The sequence below is a fragment of the Rhea pennata genome, chromosome 1 (genome assembly GCF_028389875.1).
Source record: "Rhea pennata isolate bPtePen1 chromosome 1, bPtePen1.pri, whole genome shotgun sequence".
In the NCBI taxonomy this organism is placed as follows: domain Eukaryota; kingdom Metazoa; phylum Chordata; class Aves; order Rheiformes; family Rheidae; genus Rhea; species Rhea pennata.
In genome coordinates, this window is record NC_084663.1 from 8,211,014 (window position 1) to 8,232,000 (window position 20,987).

At 40.5% G+C, this 20,987-nt stretch overlaps 1 protein-coding gene across 5 annotated transcripts in view; it reads right to left on the reverse strand.

The window, feature by feature from the left end:
* FAM107B (family with sequence similarity 107 member B) overlaps positions 1-20,987 on the reverse strand; it is a 61,025-nt gene that overhangs the window by 19,791 nt on the left and 20,247 nt on the right. Inside the window, exon 1 of one of the 5 annotated variants that reach the window (XM_062596586.1) lies at positions 7,804-7,954. The exons of 3 other annotated variants lie outside the window; for them this stretch is intronic. In XM_062596586.1, the coding sequence (XP_062452570.1) occupies positions 7,804-7,891 (88 nt within the window). In that variant the 5' untranslated portion in view covers positions 7,892-7,954. Of the gene's footprint in view, positions 1-7,803; positions 7,955-20,987 lie in introns of those variants that run through there. One more of the 5 variants, XM_062596742.1, reaches the window with a different exon arrangement.

The following is a 20,987-nucleotide window of genomic DNA, read 5'->3' on the forward strand; positions in this document are numbered from 1 at the left end:
GCCAAGAAAGCGGCTGAAGGTCTTTCTTGTTCGATCCCTGCTGTCTAAACGCACTGTGGCAGGATAACAAAAAAACGGCATTAGGTCACATTTTGGCTCTTGCTGGTCTAGGTTTGAGGAAGCAGTACAGAGGGCTTCCAGTGAAGAGAACAGCACTCGCCACCGGCACGCAGGTGGCCCTGCTGCTGCCAGCCCTTGTTGCCAGCCCTCCCGCAGCCTGGAAGGAAAGCGTTGTGCAGAAAGCCACCTCACCAACCTCAGAGCCCTCTCCTAAATGCTGTTTTTGTAGCACAGGTGACTTAGCTGACTTCACAACAGACAGGCTGAAAAGCTCCAGTTTTAACAATAACAGCTTAACTAATATGATGAATACCTATTGATAAGCGACTCTGATTGGCAATCAATCTGATTGCCAGCTGCACCTCTTCTCTTCTGAAGCCAGCTCAGTTCTTTATTCTTCTGAACAGACAACTTCGGAGGCTCTTAGCACACTGTGGGCAGGCAAATGAAGAGGAAACTTTCATGTCAACAATTTTATTATCTTGAAAAAAAAAAAAGGAAGTTAAGGACTTCTAGGGAGACAGTCTGGTGATATTTTTAGGAAGGTGATCACCTTATCTCAGTTTTTTGTAGAATGAAGGAAAAAGTGCTGGGAACATTCTGTAGTTCTAGTCCTGCTCTCTTTCAATGGGCCATTCGTTTAAAACAAAACAAAACATGTTTTAATGACAATCCACACTACCTTGCTCTTTCTCAGGGAGAGATCTCAGCATTCTTTGCAAAACCTTCTTGCACTTCCGTGAAGGTCTCATACCGGGTCACATCATGGTGACCACTGCCTTCTGTTTCCAATCGCCAAATTAATCACTAGTTTTCTCCATAATTGTGTAATCTACAAAGATGAGGCAGATTTGCTTAAAAGGAGAGAAGCAGTCCTTGTAATCAAAATGGAAGGGGGCACAGCATTGGGGTATGCTATATTCTGCTGCCCCTCATGCATTCCTCCTTTCTCACACTACAGAAAGGTGGTCTGCAAATATAAGCAGCATTTCTATTAATAAAAATAAAGGTGGAGGGAAGCCCCTTTATTTTGCAGTAAATTCTTGGCCTGTTACCAGTCCAACAAATCTAAGAAAACTAAATTGAATTTCCACAACACTTTCAAATGTTTTAACCAATGTTGCTCAAGTTCCTATGTCGATCACAGTTTGCCCGTTGCCTTGCAACATAATCACTTTCTCAACCTGCTTGTTTAGCAAATATTCAAGAACTCCAAATTGCTAAAGCAGAAATTTAACGCTTGCTTCTGTTTTAATTAGACAGCCACATTTTACCATGTTTTATTGAGAAAACAAGTTTGAAAAGACAGCAAAAAAATATTCAGAAAGGGGAAATCGATCAAAACAAAGTGAGACCTGTTCATTCGAATGGGCTTGGTTACAACAGCAGCCCAAGGAAAGGCTGCCCTGTAACCACCGCAAGGAACTGAGTCACGACAGAAGAGGGAAATTCTATTTTCAGTTCTACCAAAAATTGGATTTGCAATGCTGAGCAAGTTGGTTAGGCCTGAATTAATCTGGAGAAAGCTGTAGTTATCAGCACAAGACAATATGTGGGGTACCAAATGCTGAGAGTGCAAAACATTCTTTTTTGAATGAGAAGGTCAGTAAGAAACATCATAAATTATGAAAATGCTATGCTTTGTTCCATGATAAGCAGCATCTTTTGTCAAAAGTTTTGGAATTATTTCATTTTCCGTATACCTTTTCATGTTTGAGAAAAAAATCCCTCTTTAGTTTTAGCATCAAAGAGCAAAATCCAAATAGGTAACTTGCAAAATACATAGTTGAGAAAAAAAATGGTAATGTTGAAAACAAAAGCTATGAGTAAACACGTACACAGGAAAAATTAAGAAAAGAGATTAGCGTTCATAACAAAGAAATGCCACGCATTTATGATTCTTATGCCTGAAGGACCAATAGTGCCATTTTCACCAGTCCACTTTCACAGATTTCTTCCTTCCCAAGTTAAGAGAGTCTCCAGATTTTGTTAAAACATTTGTCTACAGATTTATCATTTAAATAACAAGAGACACACATTAACACATGTTTTTGTGAGCTGCACTAATAAACATACTTTAAGAAACTATTCTGAGATTAAGATCCACACTCACAGGCCATCAGTGAGAAGCTGGGAGCCTGAGGGTTTTAATCCCTCGCTAGTGAATACAGCATGTTCTTCTCAAGCATGTTAGTATTAAGACAGATTCATTTATCAAAATCTGTCCTCTTTAAAACAGCATGGACATCAGTCTCAACGCTCAGCAGGGGTAAATACTATGTCTTCAGACACTACATCAATATGAGTTTATCATACACTTTAGTGTTTAAGATTATATTGAACATTTACTACAGTGATGTCCCATTCCACCAAGAGAGCATTGCCATCATTTAACAAGTGATGATAACAAGTCAGCCTTATTTTTTTTATTAATTTCACATCATCTAGATACAGGAATTCTTTGTTTAGCACGTCGTACCGACCCCACTCCACTTAGCAGCCTGTCTGCACACAGGATGTTATCCCACCCGCTTTAACGCCAGTCCAACTAAAGCCATTCAAAAAGCTGCACATAGACACAACAAAGACGGTATTTTCATCGCCAGAGAGCAACACGACCCATTTCCAGCTCTGAAACACGTTCAGCTATAAAAGGAAACAGGCTATCACAGGTCATCCAGGAGCCTTCCCCTGCACTGATTTATCTTTAATATTTCTTGGTCTCTCACCTACACTTTCCCAGCCCTGCCAAAGGCAGCAACATCAGAGGTACCAGCTGTCCCACCTCGTGCTTGGGACACGTTTGGACATAAGTATGTCCAGGCTTGACTAGATATGTGCCTTAATATCTTTTGTGAACCCATTTGTATCAGTATCAAGCAAAGTTACTCTAGGCTAGGAATAGCTATATCAGCATAAAAACAATCAGCTAGTGCAGGGAATTGTACTGCTTCAACCCTACAGGCAAACAGCACAGTTTGCAGAAAGAAGCTAAATAAAATTCTAGTAACAGTTAAGTTCAGACTGGAGGTGGGTGGAAAAAAAAAATCTAAGGACATTATCAGAAAGAAAAAACAGCTTCTACATCTTTTATGATATATTTAGGCAATTAGAAATGAATTATAGAAGGCTGATCAAAATGACAAGATTTCAATCATTAATATTAGAGTTGCATTAGAGATCATGTTATAAGTTTATCTGGCAAACAGCAACTAGAACCAAAATGAGAACAACTTCACTGTCCACACACACTTGAGAGTTATTACACTTCATAACCTTACACTCTATGCAGAGACAAATTGCATCAATATCCCCTTCTTAAATACCTGCAATCTTCCCAAAAGCCAACAGACTTTGGGACTCCTAAAATAGGAGAGTTTTTCAAAATTGCACTTTTTTTTCCTCCTTTCAGTTGCTTCTTCCACAGAGACATGACTCTCAGTTTGTCTTTCTCACAGAGAAGGGTAACATGCCACTCATGTTCTACTTAACTGTTTAGCTTAGATATTCCAGTACAAATACACATGCACACACAAATTTTGTATAAAATACACATACACTCACACACAAAGTCAGTTGTCACATTCCTCCCCAAACTTCAGCTTGTCAGCACACCAGCTCTGTGCTTACAAGGGCCCACTGCACGAGACACTATACCATGCGGCTTTGGAGCTGTCACCTCCACCAAGGTCCAGTGACACAGCACCATCTTCTGTGCAGCTACACTACACTTTCCGGCTAAGCACTGTCTTTCAAGAGCCATTTCCCCCTCACAAACACACATAATTAAACCTACACCTGAGGGCCTGGTGGGACACACAGTAAGCCTGTGTGGTTCTGAAGCGATCCAGACTTTGAGACAGGAAGAGCATGTCAACAAATTAATTTTTATTCCTGTCCCGTTGTGCTCAGTGTTTTCTTAAATGTTTGTGTTGAGTAGACCCTTAACTACCCTGAAAAACAGTGCTTCCAGGAAAACAATGTTTAGATAAATTTACACAGTGACAAAAAAAAGAATTACAGTAAGACCATTACAAGGTTTAAGTATATCCGTGTACTTTGCAAGTCTGCAGCAGTGGGTTTACTAGAACGTGGGCCAAAAAACGTGACCACACACGTGCTTCCTGTCCGCTATCCGAAGCAGGATGCACAGACCAGTCACACCACAGTGAGATTAGTAGATTTGCTAATTATTTCAGTCAAAATTAAGAAGTTTGTAGAGGGCTGAGCAAAGGCTGTTATCAGAGGAAAGAGATTCATGCAAGATTTCAGAGTTCTTTAATCTCTAATCTCAGCTAGGGATTATTTCCATGCTGGTGGTTGGTGACGTCCAATTCTGAGGAAACCTCTGAATAGGTCCTCTTAATATCCCTTCTTGAAAGCTCCCACGGGACAGCTGCATTACTCTAACAAATGCTTTGAGAAACAGGAGGACACAACATGCGGAGCAAATAAGGCAGACATATTTCAGACAAATCAGTGTAGTTTCAGCCACAGACACCTTCTGTTAGTCTTACCCAAGATGTCACCTAAAGACTGAAGCCAACCCCCACTTGTCTTTGTCTCACCACACGCCTTGTAAACATCCCACTCTAAATACAAACGATGACTTGATTAAAATACACATATTTATGAAAGCATGTCACCTACCTTTAGGACTTTAACTGCTGTTGCTAAGCTAGGAAAGCAAGCTCCTTATAACATTAGTTTGGTTATCCAGAGGGCAAATCAAAGCAGCTACGCTGAGCGCTCCTGTCAAATATCATTGCTCTGAATCAGCTTCTAGAGACACTTACCTTACTCCACCGAGATTCTAGGGAGTGCAGGGAGCTTAGACTCCCACGCTTGCTTGGGAAAGCTCCCTTCGAAAATCAGAGTAGTGAGAAATTCCTCTTAAAGTTTCATAAACTACAATTATACTGAAGAAGTCAAACCTGTCAGTTTTCTGTAATACCTCTAGCAGGTCAGTTGCCTCCAAAGGCTAGCTTCATATATTGGCTAGCCAAAAACCACAAAAATACTTAGATTAATTATTTCCTGTATTATTCACTGCATTGTCTGCAATACCTTGTGGATTAGTTACCTAGATAATAAAATGTCTGCAAGTGTCATTAATGTTCTCAGTCTGGAGTAGTCATCTAAAGAACCAGAGCAATGCGTTCCTGTGACGTACTGCAGTAAGACACAAAATTTTCACAAAAGTTAAACTGAGGAGGAACTCCTAGGTGCTACGTATGAATGCAAAGCCCTCTTCCTACCAGTACAAAAAGGTGAGTAAACAATTATGCAACTGCAGAAAGTCCCATAGTCCAAAAGAGACAAGAGGAAAGGGCCTTCATACACTTGAAGATAAATTGTTCAAAGTAAAGGAGAGAATGGTCATTAAGTACAATGTTTTTTTTTTTTTTCTGCACCCAAAATTCAACACCTTAGCAATCACTACATTAAATTAGTATACAGTAAGTGCTGTATGGTACAAACTCTTCTTTAATCCCTTATGTAGACTCCCAAAAGTAATGCAGACCTCTAGTACAAATGCTTAACTCGGCACTGACCCATGGGTCAGCGCCAACAGGACAGGGGACATACCCGACCACTTCTTCCCAAGCCACGAACCCAGCCAGAAAAGCACTATTTCAACTGAATGAATCCCTAGGGTGGAATCACTGCTCTCTACGGTCATACAATGGTACCGGGCTTAATTTGCACAGTCGGAAATCTCCCATTTACATTGTATGCAGATGAAGCAGGAAGCACAGATTTCTTTCTGAAAGCGATGTATAAGTTTCACTGCTGGAAATACCAAGAGAAATCTCTCTTATTTCCAGGCTATCAAACACAAGTAGCACTTACTAGTTTTGCTGCTCTAGTTTCTAGGTCAAGAAGAGCCTTGACTAGAAGCGCTTTTCTGAACGCACACCAAACACCACTGAAAATAAATGTGCCTAAATGCCCTCTCAGAAAGAGCTGTGTTTTTACGTTAACTTTGAGCGCATTTTTTTATTCCACGAACACAGGCGGAAATAGGTGCTGGCAAAAGCAGAAAGGAAACAGATTTATATCTCCTTGTTTCAAAACAAAGTGCTATCAGCAAAAACACTAGATTACTGAGCAGAGAGAGAGAAGGGAAGCTGCAAAGCTGCTTAACATTTCAAGAAGCTGTTAGACTTATTACTCAAAGAATATTTTTATTTTCTCCAGCTACACCAACACCACTGAGCAGGACTTAATAACTCAATAACAAAAGTCAAATAGATTAAATGCTGCATCTGTTGTTATAATTAAATTAACAAGGTACTGATAGAATCATCCATGTTTTCCCCTTGTGTACCATACCCTAGGTGAAGATGCACTATAGCTATACATATTTCCTATATTATAAATTAAAATACGAGCCAAATTCACCCTTCCTACAAAGCTATTAAAAAAAAAATCAAGGAAAATTACTTTAGGGATAAATCTGGCCCAGAGATGTTTTTCAACAGAGTTTCAAATAAATTCTACCTCAATAGGGCTGTGTGGAAATACTTGCTATGTTTTAACTTATGTTCCCAGAGGTTTAACTGTACTTGATTAAAACATACTTGAACACATAGTTCCCAATATTAAGTAAGTGGAGAATTTGAAAGTGTTTTATACCACTCTGTTCCCAGGTGACCAACGTGATATACTTAAAGTTCATATTAAAAAAAAAAAAAAAAAAAAAACCTAAAAAAAAACTAAAAAAAAAGCTAATCATCTGCACTCCTAAATAAAGGCCACTTTAAATATAGCTTAACTTGGGTACAAAGAATAGAGGAGCTCAGAAATTACACGTCAGCAAGAAAAGTCACATCCATACGTTCAAGTAATTTCAATTTTTTATGCTGAGATTACACAATCAAATGAAAAGCTACTATAAATAGCTTAAGGTTAAACTTGCAGCTGGCATGAACTGGTACAAATCCACTAAAATCAATTTAGCTTTTTCAGCTTATCTGACTCACTCAGGGAATGAGCCTAACTGTTAACATCACAGTTCACCATGGACTCGTACAGACGAAAGAGCCTGCAAGGGCAACGGCCTTGGGTAACCCTCGCACGCAACAGCATGGGGCTGAAAACCCGCGTGGATGTATACAGAAAATTTCTGCCATACAAGCGCATCAGATAAAATTATGAAAGCAACCATGAAATACATACCAGTTGCTGAAAGCCATTTATCTACAGCAATTTGGAAAACTAACAACAATCACAATCACATTTTTGCAAAAATCATAGAAAATTGGTCTAGAAGGAGCTTCAAGAGGCCATTCATCCCTTCCCTGCCCTGAGGCAGGCTGTAGCATGCACAGTCCCTCCCGACATCTCCTCCTTCCTCAGGAATTCTTGAGCCAAAATGTTTCATTCTTGATCTCAATCCAAAACAAGGCCTGATTTAAACCTGGTTATTCCTGCTTTAAGCAATATATTTTTGGCCTTCAGTGCTAATAAAGCTATTAAACCTCAAAATCTGGTTAGTTCATAAGCAGTGGTGAATATAGAACTCTTTGCTAACTTTGGGATAGTGGAAGATGTAAACAGGTAGGATTCCTTATTTTTAGGGCAGTTAAACATAGCAGAAATTAAAAAAAAAAAATGTTCCACAAATCCTCATTGTAGCGGATATTTTAGCATGTATCTAGAGAAGAACACAAAGGACATGGGAAAATCTGCATTCGAGTCCTCCCCTCCAGAGAAAAGCCCAGAGATGGCAGCACGTACATCCTCCCCCTACCTTGCAGAAGAGGCCACACTCTTCCCAGGCAGGCTTATTTTCTGCAGCGTTGCTTTGATCGAGTTTATTTTCCATCCCTCAGCTTTTAAAAGCTTGGCCAAGTCCCCCTGCCACCACACAGCTGACGGCACAGGAGGAGCACGTTTGTATTAACAGCACTTCAGACAGCACTGACTCCCCCCTCCAGTTTCCCACCAGAAAGTCCCAGGCTCAGAAGTCCCACAGGATAGCCAGCTCCTGGCTTCTTTACTTCCGGCATCCAAAATCTCAAGAGGCACAAATCCAGAGATGGATTTTCGGGGTAGGAACGGGAAGGCTGGTTGGAAAGGAAATCTACCATGTGAGGTGCCCTGCTGCGAAAGCAGCACTCCAAGGGTCCCCACTGGCACAGAAGGACACGGGATGGACAGTGCTACTACAGCTAAAGGGAGGTAAGTCTGGACGTCAGATCCCAGCTTTAGAAAAAGTTTTAAATTATTAAAGTAAAGCATCAATTCTTACAACAAGGTGCTGCAGCTTATTTTTAAAAATAACCCATTAATGAGAATATTTCTTCCCTTCCACAGTATGACATCACTAGGATCCATTTGGGAGTGTTTTCATCTCTCCTGCCACAGTTGGCAAAACAATTTAGTATATATAAGGAGGCGCAACCCACAAATCTCTTCCTCATTGAGATTTTAAACTGGCACATATATTTCTGGTGTTTTCCCATATATTTCTTTGCATGCAATTATTCAAGCAAGTTACAGTTCTCAGTCTTCTGAGACTGTTTACTCCAAAAATTGAGAGCTTCCTCCTTCACACGCACTTTATTTTTCAGGGTAAGATTTTTTTTTTTTTGTGTATGATCCTTTTTCAGTTATGTAAAACCAAGGCAAAAATGTAATTAAAAAAGTAACAACTCTATGACATGAAATGAAAATGTCAGAGCACAAAAATATGCAATAATGAGTCCAATCAATCTACTCTGCATTACACAGATAGCACATTCCCAACCAGCAACAATTAGAAATAGATATCCATTTTTCTTCTTCCAGAACTGTATGAAAAGTAATGTCACTTGTCACAAAATGAGTTCAATCATAGAATCAGTAAGGTTGGAAGGGACCTCTGGAGATCATCTAGTCCAACCTCCCTGCTCAGCAACGTCACCTAGAGCATGGTAGGCAGGGTTGCATCCAGGTGGGCCTTGAAGATCTCCAGAGAAGGAGACTCCACAGCCTCTCTGGGCAACCTGTGCCAGGGCTCCATCACTCTCACAGGGAAGAAATTTCTGCCTGAATGTGAGGGGGACTTCCTGTAGTTCAGTTCATGCCCATTGCCTCTTGTCCTGTCACATGGGACAACTGAAAAGAGTCCAGTCCCATCCCCTTGACACCCTCCCTTCAGGTACTTGTACACATTGATCAGATCCCCCCTCAGGCTTCTCTCCCCCAGGCTGAACAGGCCCAGCTCTTGCAGCTGTTCCTCATAGGGCAGGTGCTCCAGCCCTCTGATCATCTTTGTAGCCCCACGCTGGACTCTCTCCAGTAGCTCCAGTAGGTCTGTCCTATAGTGGGGAGCCCAGAACTGGACGCAGTACTTGAGATGAGGCCTCCTCAGGGCTGAGTAGAGGAGCAGGATCACCTCCCTCCACCTGCTGGCAACACTCTTCCCAATGCACCCCAGGAGACCATTGGCCTTCCTGGCCACAAGGGCACATTGCTGGCTCATGGTCAACTTGTCATCCACCAGCACTCCCAGGTCCTTCTCTGCACAGCTGCTCTCCACAAGGTCAGCCCCCACCTTGTACTGGTGCCTAGGGTTATTCTTCCCTAGGTGCAGGACTCTGCACTTGCCCTTGTTGAACCTCATGAGGTTCCCCTCTGCCCAGCTCTCCAGCCTGTCCAATCTACAAAAAGCAACACAGAAAAGTAAATATTTTAACTTGTCATCATTCATGCAGTTCTCAAATCAAAAGTAAGAGCATTAAAGTCTATTATTTCTCCATCTGCTTGACTGAATAAAAACATTAATGAAATGGAGACCTGCAATGCGTTTTCTTAGAAGTATTAAAAACACTGAACAACTTTGTTCTCTGGATTACAAATCCTCAGTAAATCACATAATCAGCAAGAACCAGCTTAAGTACTAAACAAGGAGCATTTCTGACCGCTCTGCTTGCTTTTTGTACACTTACATGTAGAATATCTCAAGTGATAAATGCGAGATTCTCTCCGTGACCCGTGGGAAAGATGCTGTCCTCACTATGGTAAGGGAGTTACATTGGCAGCTTTCCAGTCTGGGCCTTGAACTCTGCAAGCCCCTTCCCGCAGCTGCCAGCCCGCAGGACTTCCCTGCTCCCCTTTGATAAACTTGCCCTTATTCTTTGTGCAGCAGCGGGTGCCCCAGCTAAGCCGTGGGGCTCCACATGGTTCATCCCTCCCGAGGATCCGGCAGTTCCGACTCAGGCAGCTGCAACACAAGCAACAACTGCCGCGCTCCTACCAGCAACGGCCAGTTGCTGCAACGGTTAGATTTTCCCCAGCTGATGCAAGTGAGAAACGGTGACATTTCTTCATCTTGATTACAGAAGGCTTGCCTTTAGTTTCACTGGGAAGCTTTTCCCTGCGTATCGGGTTCGCTCACTCACTGTTTCAGCTACGTGTTCCTTCAGTTCAAATAGGAAAATTAAGATCCTGAAGCTGGAGCAACGCTGAGCTCTTCTATAACTACAGCCTCGGTGGCCGTCCCTGGAAGCGGCGGCACGGCGTCTAGGCTTCGAGAGCTCAGCAGCTTGGTTAAAGAGCAGCCCCAGCTTCAACTCCCACTGCTGCCTGTTCCTCAGTAGTGTGTTCACTTTCTAATGCTAGCTGTTGGAAACTAAAATTAAAGCAAAGACTGGCAGAGACGTACCAACAATTCATTGGTACAAACCCAGCTCTCATCCGTCTACCCAGATGGAGACCGATTTCGTAACACAGGCATAAAGCAAGCAGATGTTTTAAATAGGGAAAAGAAACAGAGTCTTACGAGCGTGCAAAGGTCAGAGAACAATAAAATAGCTTACTGATTAAAGAAAGCACCAGGGCATATTCCCTGTGAGAAGTGGCATGAATTTTGTTTCCTCACTAGGTAACAGGATAGACTGGCAATGCCTCTTGCAAAGTTTTCTCACAAAGTGATTGACAAAACATGGGATCCAGGACATTTGCATACAAATCCACTTAAGCTAAATATCATACAGTACACACAATATGATATAGTATATATAGGTACAATAATTACACAAATAGTTACTTGCTTATTATCTCAGTCTTGGACAAAACATCTACTGATAGCTAGCCAGGGGACTTCCAGGGCAAACTTGCAAAATATATCAGCTATTAGTGAAGCCTCTGTTAAACAAGAGGCTAAAAAACAAACACACACACACACCCCCCACAACACAAGCCATCTCCCGTCTCTTCTCTGGCTCTGACTCGCCACTGAACAAAGTAACCAGAAAAGCAGCGTGCAAGGACTCTCTTTCATTGGAGTTGTTCCCAAGGCTGAGTTACCTGATAGAAAGCAATTACAAAGCATCCAGTCACGAGCCGGCCGCCTCCCAGGTGCCAAAATCTAAAATTTCTGAACCTTCATTTATCACGGGAAGTTTTTCACGTCCTTTCAAATCCTTTATTCAATCCATATATAAGCTAGAGCAGATTACCTTTTGTGTCTTCATACTAGCAAACTAAACCAACCCTTATGGTTAAAAAAATGAAGAATCAAGTGGAGATTTTTAATAGTGATGGTTACATTTTTCCTCTATAAATATTTGTATCTATCTGCCAAATGTTGAGTAAATCAAAACCCATGGAGGGATACAAGCTGTGGGCCAGCTCTTTCAGCAGGTATAAATCAGCATGGCCTGAACGATTCTCCAAAAACAATTAGCTGCCAAATACTTGATGAAAGGAACTGAGTAGATGTCAGCATATGCTTTGGGTAAAGCACAAAAGAGGATCTTTCTTGGACAATAATTAAATTAAAAAATATAACAGGAATTATACTGTACAGTTCAAAAGAATTAATGCCTGCTGCAAACTGCACTTGCTTCCCCCATCACACGCTGCAGAAGGGACCAGAGTGCTGCCCTGATGCCAGGGGTGTCTGGAAGCCGCGGCAGCTTTTTGAGGATGACGCTCAGCGCGCTTGCATCTCCCTTGAGCCATCCCCTACGCTGGCAACAACAGGCAATGCAATGGGATGTTTTATGACTTACCTATTCCCATGTTTTTGTCATAAAGAAACACCAGGTAGGAAGGCATCAGTACAAGCCTGTGCATTCAGGAGAGCAGCAAATGACTCATGTACTAGAGATATGCATAAAGACTACTCATGCTTGTTGGAGTGGGCTTTATGGATAATAATTCAAATCACCTGCCCTGTATTGATACCAGGTTTGCAGACTACACATCTGCCAGTTTTCTTGCTAGATACTGAAGAACAGCACATATCGCCCACTGGGAATAATTCCCTTTCCTCTTTTAACCTTCTGCTACGTCTTCAAATTTGGTCCATGAGATTCACATTAATAAACAAATAACCAAAATCTGATCATTTGTTTCACTGTTCCAGCAAGAAAACTAAATTGAAATTGGGGGGGGGGAAGGTTCCCCTAATCACTTACAAAGCAGTGGCTCAGCATAGGTGTTTTTACACAGTCTTTGCACAGATGAAGCTAACGCTACCCATAACAAAAGACATGTTCAGCTTTACTTCGAAAAGCCCATCACGCAAATAGAGATCTAAAAGAAAAATAAGACAAAATTCTAGTCTGATATAATATGGCAATTTCTACCTACCACAAAATCCTGTTAGCACTGTGGCTAAAACCACATATATTTAAGGAAAGATATCAGACATTTTCTGGTGTGAATATTTAGTGTTTTAAGAGAAGTGAGAGAATTCTGTGTTTAGGAGCTACTCTACTATAAGCATACACTGTTCTCTTAAACACTGCATGTTTTAAGTTAGCATTAACCAACTTCCCAGGTTGCTTGCAAAATATCTAACCTCTCAAGCAAAGCCAGAAAAAAAAAAAAGAAAAGAGATAAGCTGTAGGCAAACAAGATAATCACTTTTGACTTGTGAGAATAGGTTGTTAAATGGGGCACAACTAAACATAACATCTGAGATTTTTTTCTTATAATCTTTTGATTACAATAATATATCCACGTATCTCTGCTTGTTCCCTTTGTAAATTTAATAACAATATCCATCAAAGTCACCTTCTTGTCTAACCTTGTTTAAACACTTTAGGTCTTTGGTACCAAAGCGATGATGTGCTCGCACATCACTTGGGATTTGGTCCTCCCAGGTTCCACACGGAGGCGACCTACGAGGGCAGCGGCAGTGCTGAAACCATGGGAAAACAGGCAGGCATGAGCAGGGGGTGAGAGGGGTATGGGAAATCCATGCACCTAGCTCTCAGACCTATTTTTTTTTAGTAGGCTTTCACAAAAAAACCTGCAAAATTCTAAAATTCCCATGCAAATAGGAATCAGGGAGAACAAAAGAATCAAGTATTAAAATGTCCTAATTCAAAATAGTCATTAAGAATTAGAATTCTGAATACTAGGAGGGGAGAGGGGAAAAAAAAATCAACCAAAGATTCATTTGATATTGAACCTAGATAGCAAGGGAGAAAAGAATTTATTCTACCACACTGAAATACTTTATATTCGCAGTCATCAACATAGTGTTGAACAGCGTGAAGAAAAGCGTTGCCGCTTCTTTCTTACATCATTCTCCACTATTGCGCTCTCTGCCATCCAAATTCCCACTCCTTCTCACACCTTTATAAAATGTCACTGCCGTGCCTTTCGAGGAATTTGATCCAAGTTCAAGAATCCCCATCTGCTCCCCTTGGAGAGGGATGAGCTCAGACTGTCAGCATATGACAGAGCCCCAGCAAGGAGACAGGCGAGCGCGATTTGGACGCATATGAAAGTCAGTCCCAGCTTTTTTCATTTAAATTAAAAGCTTTAGACACGCCTCTGTCTCCCTGTAACGAAGCACTCATATAGTCAGTTCATCAGCCATGTAGATTAAGGTGCATGTATAGGCACGCACACTCAAGACACTTCATTAATCCACATTTATCTTAAATATGTTTAGAATTGCAGACGTGCATGCACAAGATGCATTTTTCAAGACTTAAAAGCAATTAGGTCTTGAGAAAATTGGATTTGGTAGCACACTTTATCATGGTTACATAAACAAATTCCAGTTAACTTAATACTTAAATCAACATGCGCCACTTGTCATCAGACAGCAGAGAGGTTTTATTTTTTTTTCCATTTTAAGAGCTTTTTTGCTCTTAAAAGATAGTCAGCTTTTAGGATGGTTTCCTTTGACAATCGAGCATCATGCTTACTATTCCCTATTCTTCCTGTTAAAGTCTTCACACTGTGTGCATGTGTATACATACACATTCCCTCACACACACAAATATACACATTTGTATAGAGAGATAGAAATGCACACCCTCCCCCCAAGAATATAGGTTCAAACAAGGAATTCATAATATATTATTCTTATAGCTGGCAGCACTATAGGAATATACTGGAGAGCTCAGCCTCCAACACAAAAGACTACAAAAGATGTTCTTCACATGAACGCGTAAATCTTTTAAATGCCTCGGATGAGCAAACAGCAGAACCAGAGAGGCAAGAGCTGAAGGGCTGAGTAAAGCACGTGCTCTGATGAAGTGCTGCAGGATCCCTGAGCATCTGTAAGGAAGCTAGTGCCCTGTAATTCATTTTAAAACAAAGAAAATCGCACTGTAATATAGAGCATAGACTTGTGCTTTGGGCCAGTTACTGCTGTCAACAGCAATGGCAACTCTCACTGAGCCGAATTCCTCTTTGGAGGGCCTCTAAGTCTGCTGTACATATCCCACCCATACTGCATGTGAAAGGTAAAGGTGTCCCAAGTTTACAGACAGATATCTGTGCTAGCTTTACATGTGCTCTTTCAGCAATTAGAAGCTGTCTCACTGCAGCAATACAGCAGGGAAAACAAAACAAACAAACAAAAAATCCCCACAAAATTGTGCAGTCCCAGCTTTGGTGATGCCCCTGGATGTGACCGTAGGTGCCTCAACTGCACATGCAAAACTGAACAGAGAAAGGCTGTAACATGCAGGAAGAGAGATGGGATACACCACCGCTCCCAGAAAATTCACATTCACTTACTCAGCAGTGCCCCACGGAGAAAACAAGTGCTTACTGGAATCACCTTCTGGAGATGCCTCTTCCTACCCCACTGGCTGTGACCATGACCCAGAGCTAAATTTAAGCACAGAAGCCTGCATTTAGCCAGCTTGCCAAGTTACCTTCACAGCACTCTGCAGAGCAGGGATCAAACTTCTGTATTTCATCAGAGAAGGGACTGAAACATGCAAAGAAATCAAACTATTCGCTCAAAGCTTTACAAGAGCTTAGGTGGAACCAGCAAATACAGCATATCATGCAAGTCTCAGCAAGCACTGTAAGGATTAGCTCTCCCACACTGACCATTTACTGCTCTTCTAGACTCAGTCATTTCTCCCACGGGACAGCTGAATTTTCTATCATCCCAAAACACTGATGGGAAAGATAAATCCCAAGAATCTCTCTTGCTTACATCTATTTCTTCTCCTTTAAAGTTCAGTACACTTGTATTTGTGACCAAGAACAGTGGGATTATGTTCTGTATATCATTACAGCCTGAAGCCTGCTGCTTTTTAAAAAGCAAGTACATTGCCCTTGTTAATAATTGAAATGCTTTCAATGTTTCACCCCAATTTTTCCTTAGCAACTCTTCTAATAAGCAATCCACAAAACGCATAAACTACTACCAAAAAATGTGAAAAATACAAAAAGTAAAGAGGTAGGCTGAATAAGACATAAGTCTGCTTAGCATCCTTTCATTCTAAAATCTAACACAGCATTTGCTTTATTAGCCCTAATCCAACTATTTAATTTGCATTAAAAATAGAAAATTGGAAATTAATACAGACAATATAGAAATGCAGTCAAGCAAAGACAGCACTTCTTTTTTTAATAGAGTTTCAATTATGAACTGGATATTGCTGCACACTGCTGAATTGCTGTAACAGTCCACATGGCCAGCAGAAGTCTGTCAATAAAGTCATAAACTTTTCATTCATTAATTATAGCACAACTGATTAACTCAATGCTTCCTTTTCCACTAAATTGAACCATGAGTTTAGATTCTAGTCTTTATTTGCCTACATACTATTTCATGCAACATCTAAGAATTACAGTTTTGTAGATCAAGAGAAAGGAAACATTTAAAAATGGGGGAAAAGAAAAAAAAAGGTAAAACAAAAAAGACAAGTCAGTGTTTCACCCTAGACAAAGAGTCTGCAGGAACTGCAGCACAGTTTAACTTAGAGCTCAGGAAAACTTAAAGAAAGCAGAAATGAAAGCCTGACATTTAAAAAGTACATTCACATGTTCCATTAATTTCCTCTTGCATTTTTTGTGAATTATGTGGTCCAAGGTCACAGAAAAACCTACTGCAAATCATATAAATATGCCGACAGTAGAGATCCAAGATATTCACTGTCAAGCAAGAGGTAATTATAAACAAAATACAGAACAAACATCTCTGGCACCAAGCCTACTGAAGGGAGCCAGAGCTGCTCTTCACTGCCTTCCCCTCCCTGCACCATAACCACATTAAAAAATAAGAAATAACAATAATATAGATAAATTGCTTCCCATTTTTCCTTGAGGTAAGGTCTCAGTTTCTCACCTATTTGGGCTATGACTGTATTAATTTCTTTTTATATGCAACACCACCTGTTTGAAGTGGAAACAGGCTATCAAAGTCACAATATAGCAATATAGGACTGGAAAATAAATAAATAAACCTGCAAAACCAGTCCCTTCTTCCAGCTTCTGCCAGCTAAATCCTCTAGTGTTTTTTTTTTTTTTTTTTTTTTTTTTTTTTTTTTTTTTAAAGCCAGAGCCTGTTGTTAGCATAAGCCTTGTTGCAATCAACTCCAGCACAGAGGTGTTATAGTCACTCATACCCCTACTTTCCACACAAGCCTTGTTACCATTTGTGTTACTGCTCTAGGTGAACGCTGATAACTTAGCAGTCCCTAAGTCCTGAAAAATGCTGTCCCACTCTACTCTGAGCCCTCCCCACACTAACACCAAAGATGCGCTTCTCATTCTAAGCACCTTCAACTACATCTTAGCCCCTTTCAATCAAGCCTGAGGAGGTTTTCTTCCCTTCCAATATTTTTCAGTAAACATAATTAGAAGGGACAGAGTAATTTTTCCTCTTCAGTCTCAACAAAACCATTTTCTGCTAAGCAAAAATGTTTAGTAATAAGAAAATGTTTTGTAACAGCAGTAGTGAACAACATAGTTATCAGAAACAAGGGTTTTATGATAGAAATGGTGATACAACCTTAAGCAGAGCACACAGCTGCATGAAAACATTATCATTCTTCTGGAAGGAAAATGCATTTATAACCATCACAAAATACCTACCCCACCGCAGCACTCTCTCAAAAGAATCTTCACTAAGTGCAGCTTAGCACCCTGACAGCAAACTGCAGTCCCACCTGGCTTTGTACTGTAGGTGGGCTCATTATCGCCAGCAGCTGTGCCCACCGCCACGCTGATAAGGAAGTGGAAGGGGAAGATTAAATCTGCACTGAGTTAGAATCCTGTTTTGTGATCAAGAAAAGAATACAGGAGCAAAATTGCTTTGAATAGAAGCAAGTGCAGGAAGGTTACTTCCGCTGTTGCCTATAATATGCTTAGTTATTCTTTGCTTAACATTAACACCTACCCGTTTGTCCAAACCAGTCAATCCTGTCGTCCTTGTTCTGCTGTTATTACCAAACTAACCATCCACTTCCACTGCGGGCGGTTTAATCAACCTCAGTAAACGCTGGCCATTGCACGTAGCATAATATTTGGTCATTTTGGAATTAAGAGTGCCAGCAAATCGCCACTCCCCTCTGTACACAAAGGCGAAGGCCAGATACAACAAAGCTATGATTAATATATTTTACTGAATCAATATAACAACACTGAAGATAAGCAAACAAGACTGAGCCTTAGCAAATCTTTGAAAATTAACAATAACCTTAATCTGAGCAGTCTTAATCTGAGGCCTGCTGTTACAAAGACTAAGATCTCCAGGAATTTAGCACAGGGTAGGTTTTGTTATTAAAACTGTACTTGAATCTAAAGCTCTCTGGTTTATTTAGGATTTACACAATACAGAGGCAGGAGACCTCATCTGATCAGGAATATACTATAATATCTTCCAACTCAGAAGCTATCAATTTGCTCTGAGTTTGCTGAATACATACAACGTACCATAAAATGAAATAATAAAAAAAAGTAACAGGAAAAAGCCGATATGGCAAAAATAAGACCCAAAAGATCAATAAATCAATGGATATCAAGCACTTCACACTCAACAGGTTCCACCACTGTGTAAAAGTTTCCTAAATTAATGATTGATTTATTCTTAATCAAAAGGCGGGTGGAAAATTGCAGAGACCTTCCCCGATTTGAAGCTTGCACAAAAGTACATATATGAGAAATAGCAGAAATTTGCATAAGTCTTTTACAAAAGGTCACAGGAGACAGCCATATGCAAAACTCAAGAACCAATATGCAGCATAAATCACGTAAAACAAAAGAAGACTTATCCACAAAACAAATTTTTTGATGTTGAAGCCATTTAGTGCTATACAGGCTGATGTGTTCTGTTGCTTTAAAACGCAAAGTAAATTAGAATATGTTTTCATCTGATAAGCCTAGTAATTTGTCTTTCAATGATCCTTGACTTCTCCAAGGAGAAAGCAGGTACATTATTAAATGCCCTTCAAAGACAAAGATACACACACGTGCGCGCACACACGCGCACACAAGAGAGTGGAAAAAACAGATGCCCTTGATGGCCTCAAAAGGCAATCAACAGACTTCTCCAAAGCCCGCCTAGGAACTTTACTGACCATAGGCACGAATCCTTCCCAGCTGACCTGGGCACCGAACGTGCACCAGAACCTGGTGACCCAAGTTCACTGCAGCTGAAGAGGTATCACCCTCTGGAGGCATCGGTCTGGCTCAGCTTCTCTCCAAATCACCTTCTAAAAGCATCTTTCTCACTGATAGTAAGGGAAGACAGATACACTGTCACTTCAAATTATTTTTTCATTTTTGGCTACAGCTCCAATGCAATAAGTACATCTCTCCTGCTTATTTAATCAGGTAACATGCCAGATTAATCACAGAACTTCACTGTGGTTACCCCCAAGACATCTCATCTTGACCTCTTGTGGTCAACTGTATTACATGTACATTGATTTTTATCAGAAATTTCCACCTCCTAATTAAACTTCTCTTTATATTTACAGTGATACTTTTGAATGTATGCAAAGCAAGGGAAACATGATGGTAACCCAAAATGCAGATAGAAAAGAGCAGGTGGTTGTTTTTCCTTATTTTCAGAAAAAAAGTTAGTATGTTGCATAGTTTTTCCCCTCCCTTCCCTTCCTTCCTCCCCCCACAGTATGCTAACATATTTGCAACTGATCATAAATATTAAGAGCCCAAATCCCACTCCACAAATCACTTTTAGGATATGCTTCATGTTAAGTACATACAAATTCTTACAGACTTTCATTGGCCTTTACCAATATGAAACAGCTATGGTTCCTGTCCAGGATCCTACTTTAGTGCTCTTCAAGGTTGGGATGGTTTTCAATGCAACAAAAGCATGCATTGAGATTAATAAATTTAAGCAAAATACATCTTCCCTACCTGGGAATAGATGAAGTGCATAGAACAGGGAAATTTTTTTTCCAACACCTTGCTTCATAATTGCCTGAATTTCAGTGGTATACCAACTTGATCCAGGCATATTCTTGAATTAAACTTTGCAACATATACATGAAAATCTTGTGAAACATTTTTTCTCCCTCTAAAACTGATCTCAATCCAGTGAGCTATTCCAAAAATCCAGCATTTGTGTCCTGCTCCTTATATGGCTCTTTAAACCACTAATGGCAACTGAAAACTCCTGAGGGAAACAGAGTAACATTTTTTTCAGATAAAATTTCATTTGAGGGGGGAAAAAAAAAAAAAAAAAGAAAAAAAAAAAGAAACGACAACCCACCAGAGCTTTAAGCTAAAAGGAACACTGTATACAGAATCATGTTATAGCCAGATTGCTTGATTCAAAGTTTAAAACAAATCCAGAACTAGTCTGAAAATACTGTTTTGTGACATGACTTTTGTTCTGTTAAACCAAATGATTATTTAAAAAGGAAAAAGCTTACAATTTTATCTAAAAATCAGAATTAAAAAGAATGAAACAAATAGGTAAAATGTTTCACTTGATTCAAAAACTTTTAAACTAATTTTTAAAAAACATTCAATACTCTAAATGACCGAAAAATCAGTTGTATCCACAAGCCCTCGTTTCAGAGCCTTACAAAGAAAATAGCCCAACAGTTGCCTCCTGCCTCTCCCTTCTCTCCATTTTTTTTTCAGTATTTGTTTTGAATACTCATCTCCACTTGAAGTCTACTTATTTCACATATTTTATCTATAAAACTGTAACTCAGCTAACAGATTAAATCCTGATATTCAAACTTTAAATTTTAATCCATAATTAGGATCCAAAAAGAATTAAAAGTCGCCTTGGCTTGCATATGTTGCACTCTCCCTTTCCCCACCTCCATGAGAGATAATTCTATTTGTCTATATTTTATGTTGTAATCTTACAAGCAGTCTCTTCCCCCCCCCCCCCCTCGGTTGGGATTTCTGTTTAGATAGAAACACTTTAATTGTTGTCAGGCAGGATTTTAAAGTTGAAACATAAGGTTGAAACTGAAAACGCTACTTAACATACTGTGATTTTGTTAATATCAAATATTCCTCATCCCCTCCCCCCCAACAACTGATATGTAGCAACAAACTTCTTTGCTTTGGGTGCTAAGCAAGCAGGCGGAGAAGCACACGCTCGCCTCCAGCGAGCCAGAGCGGACGCAGTCGGGCCGCGGTGCCCGAGCAGCTGCCCACGCAGCGGCAGCTGCTGCTGCTCCCGCCTCGCGCGCGCCCGCGGCGCACGACGGCAGCCCGGGGAAGCGCGGCCT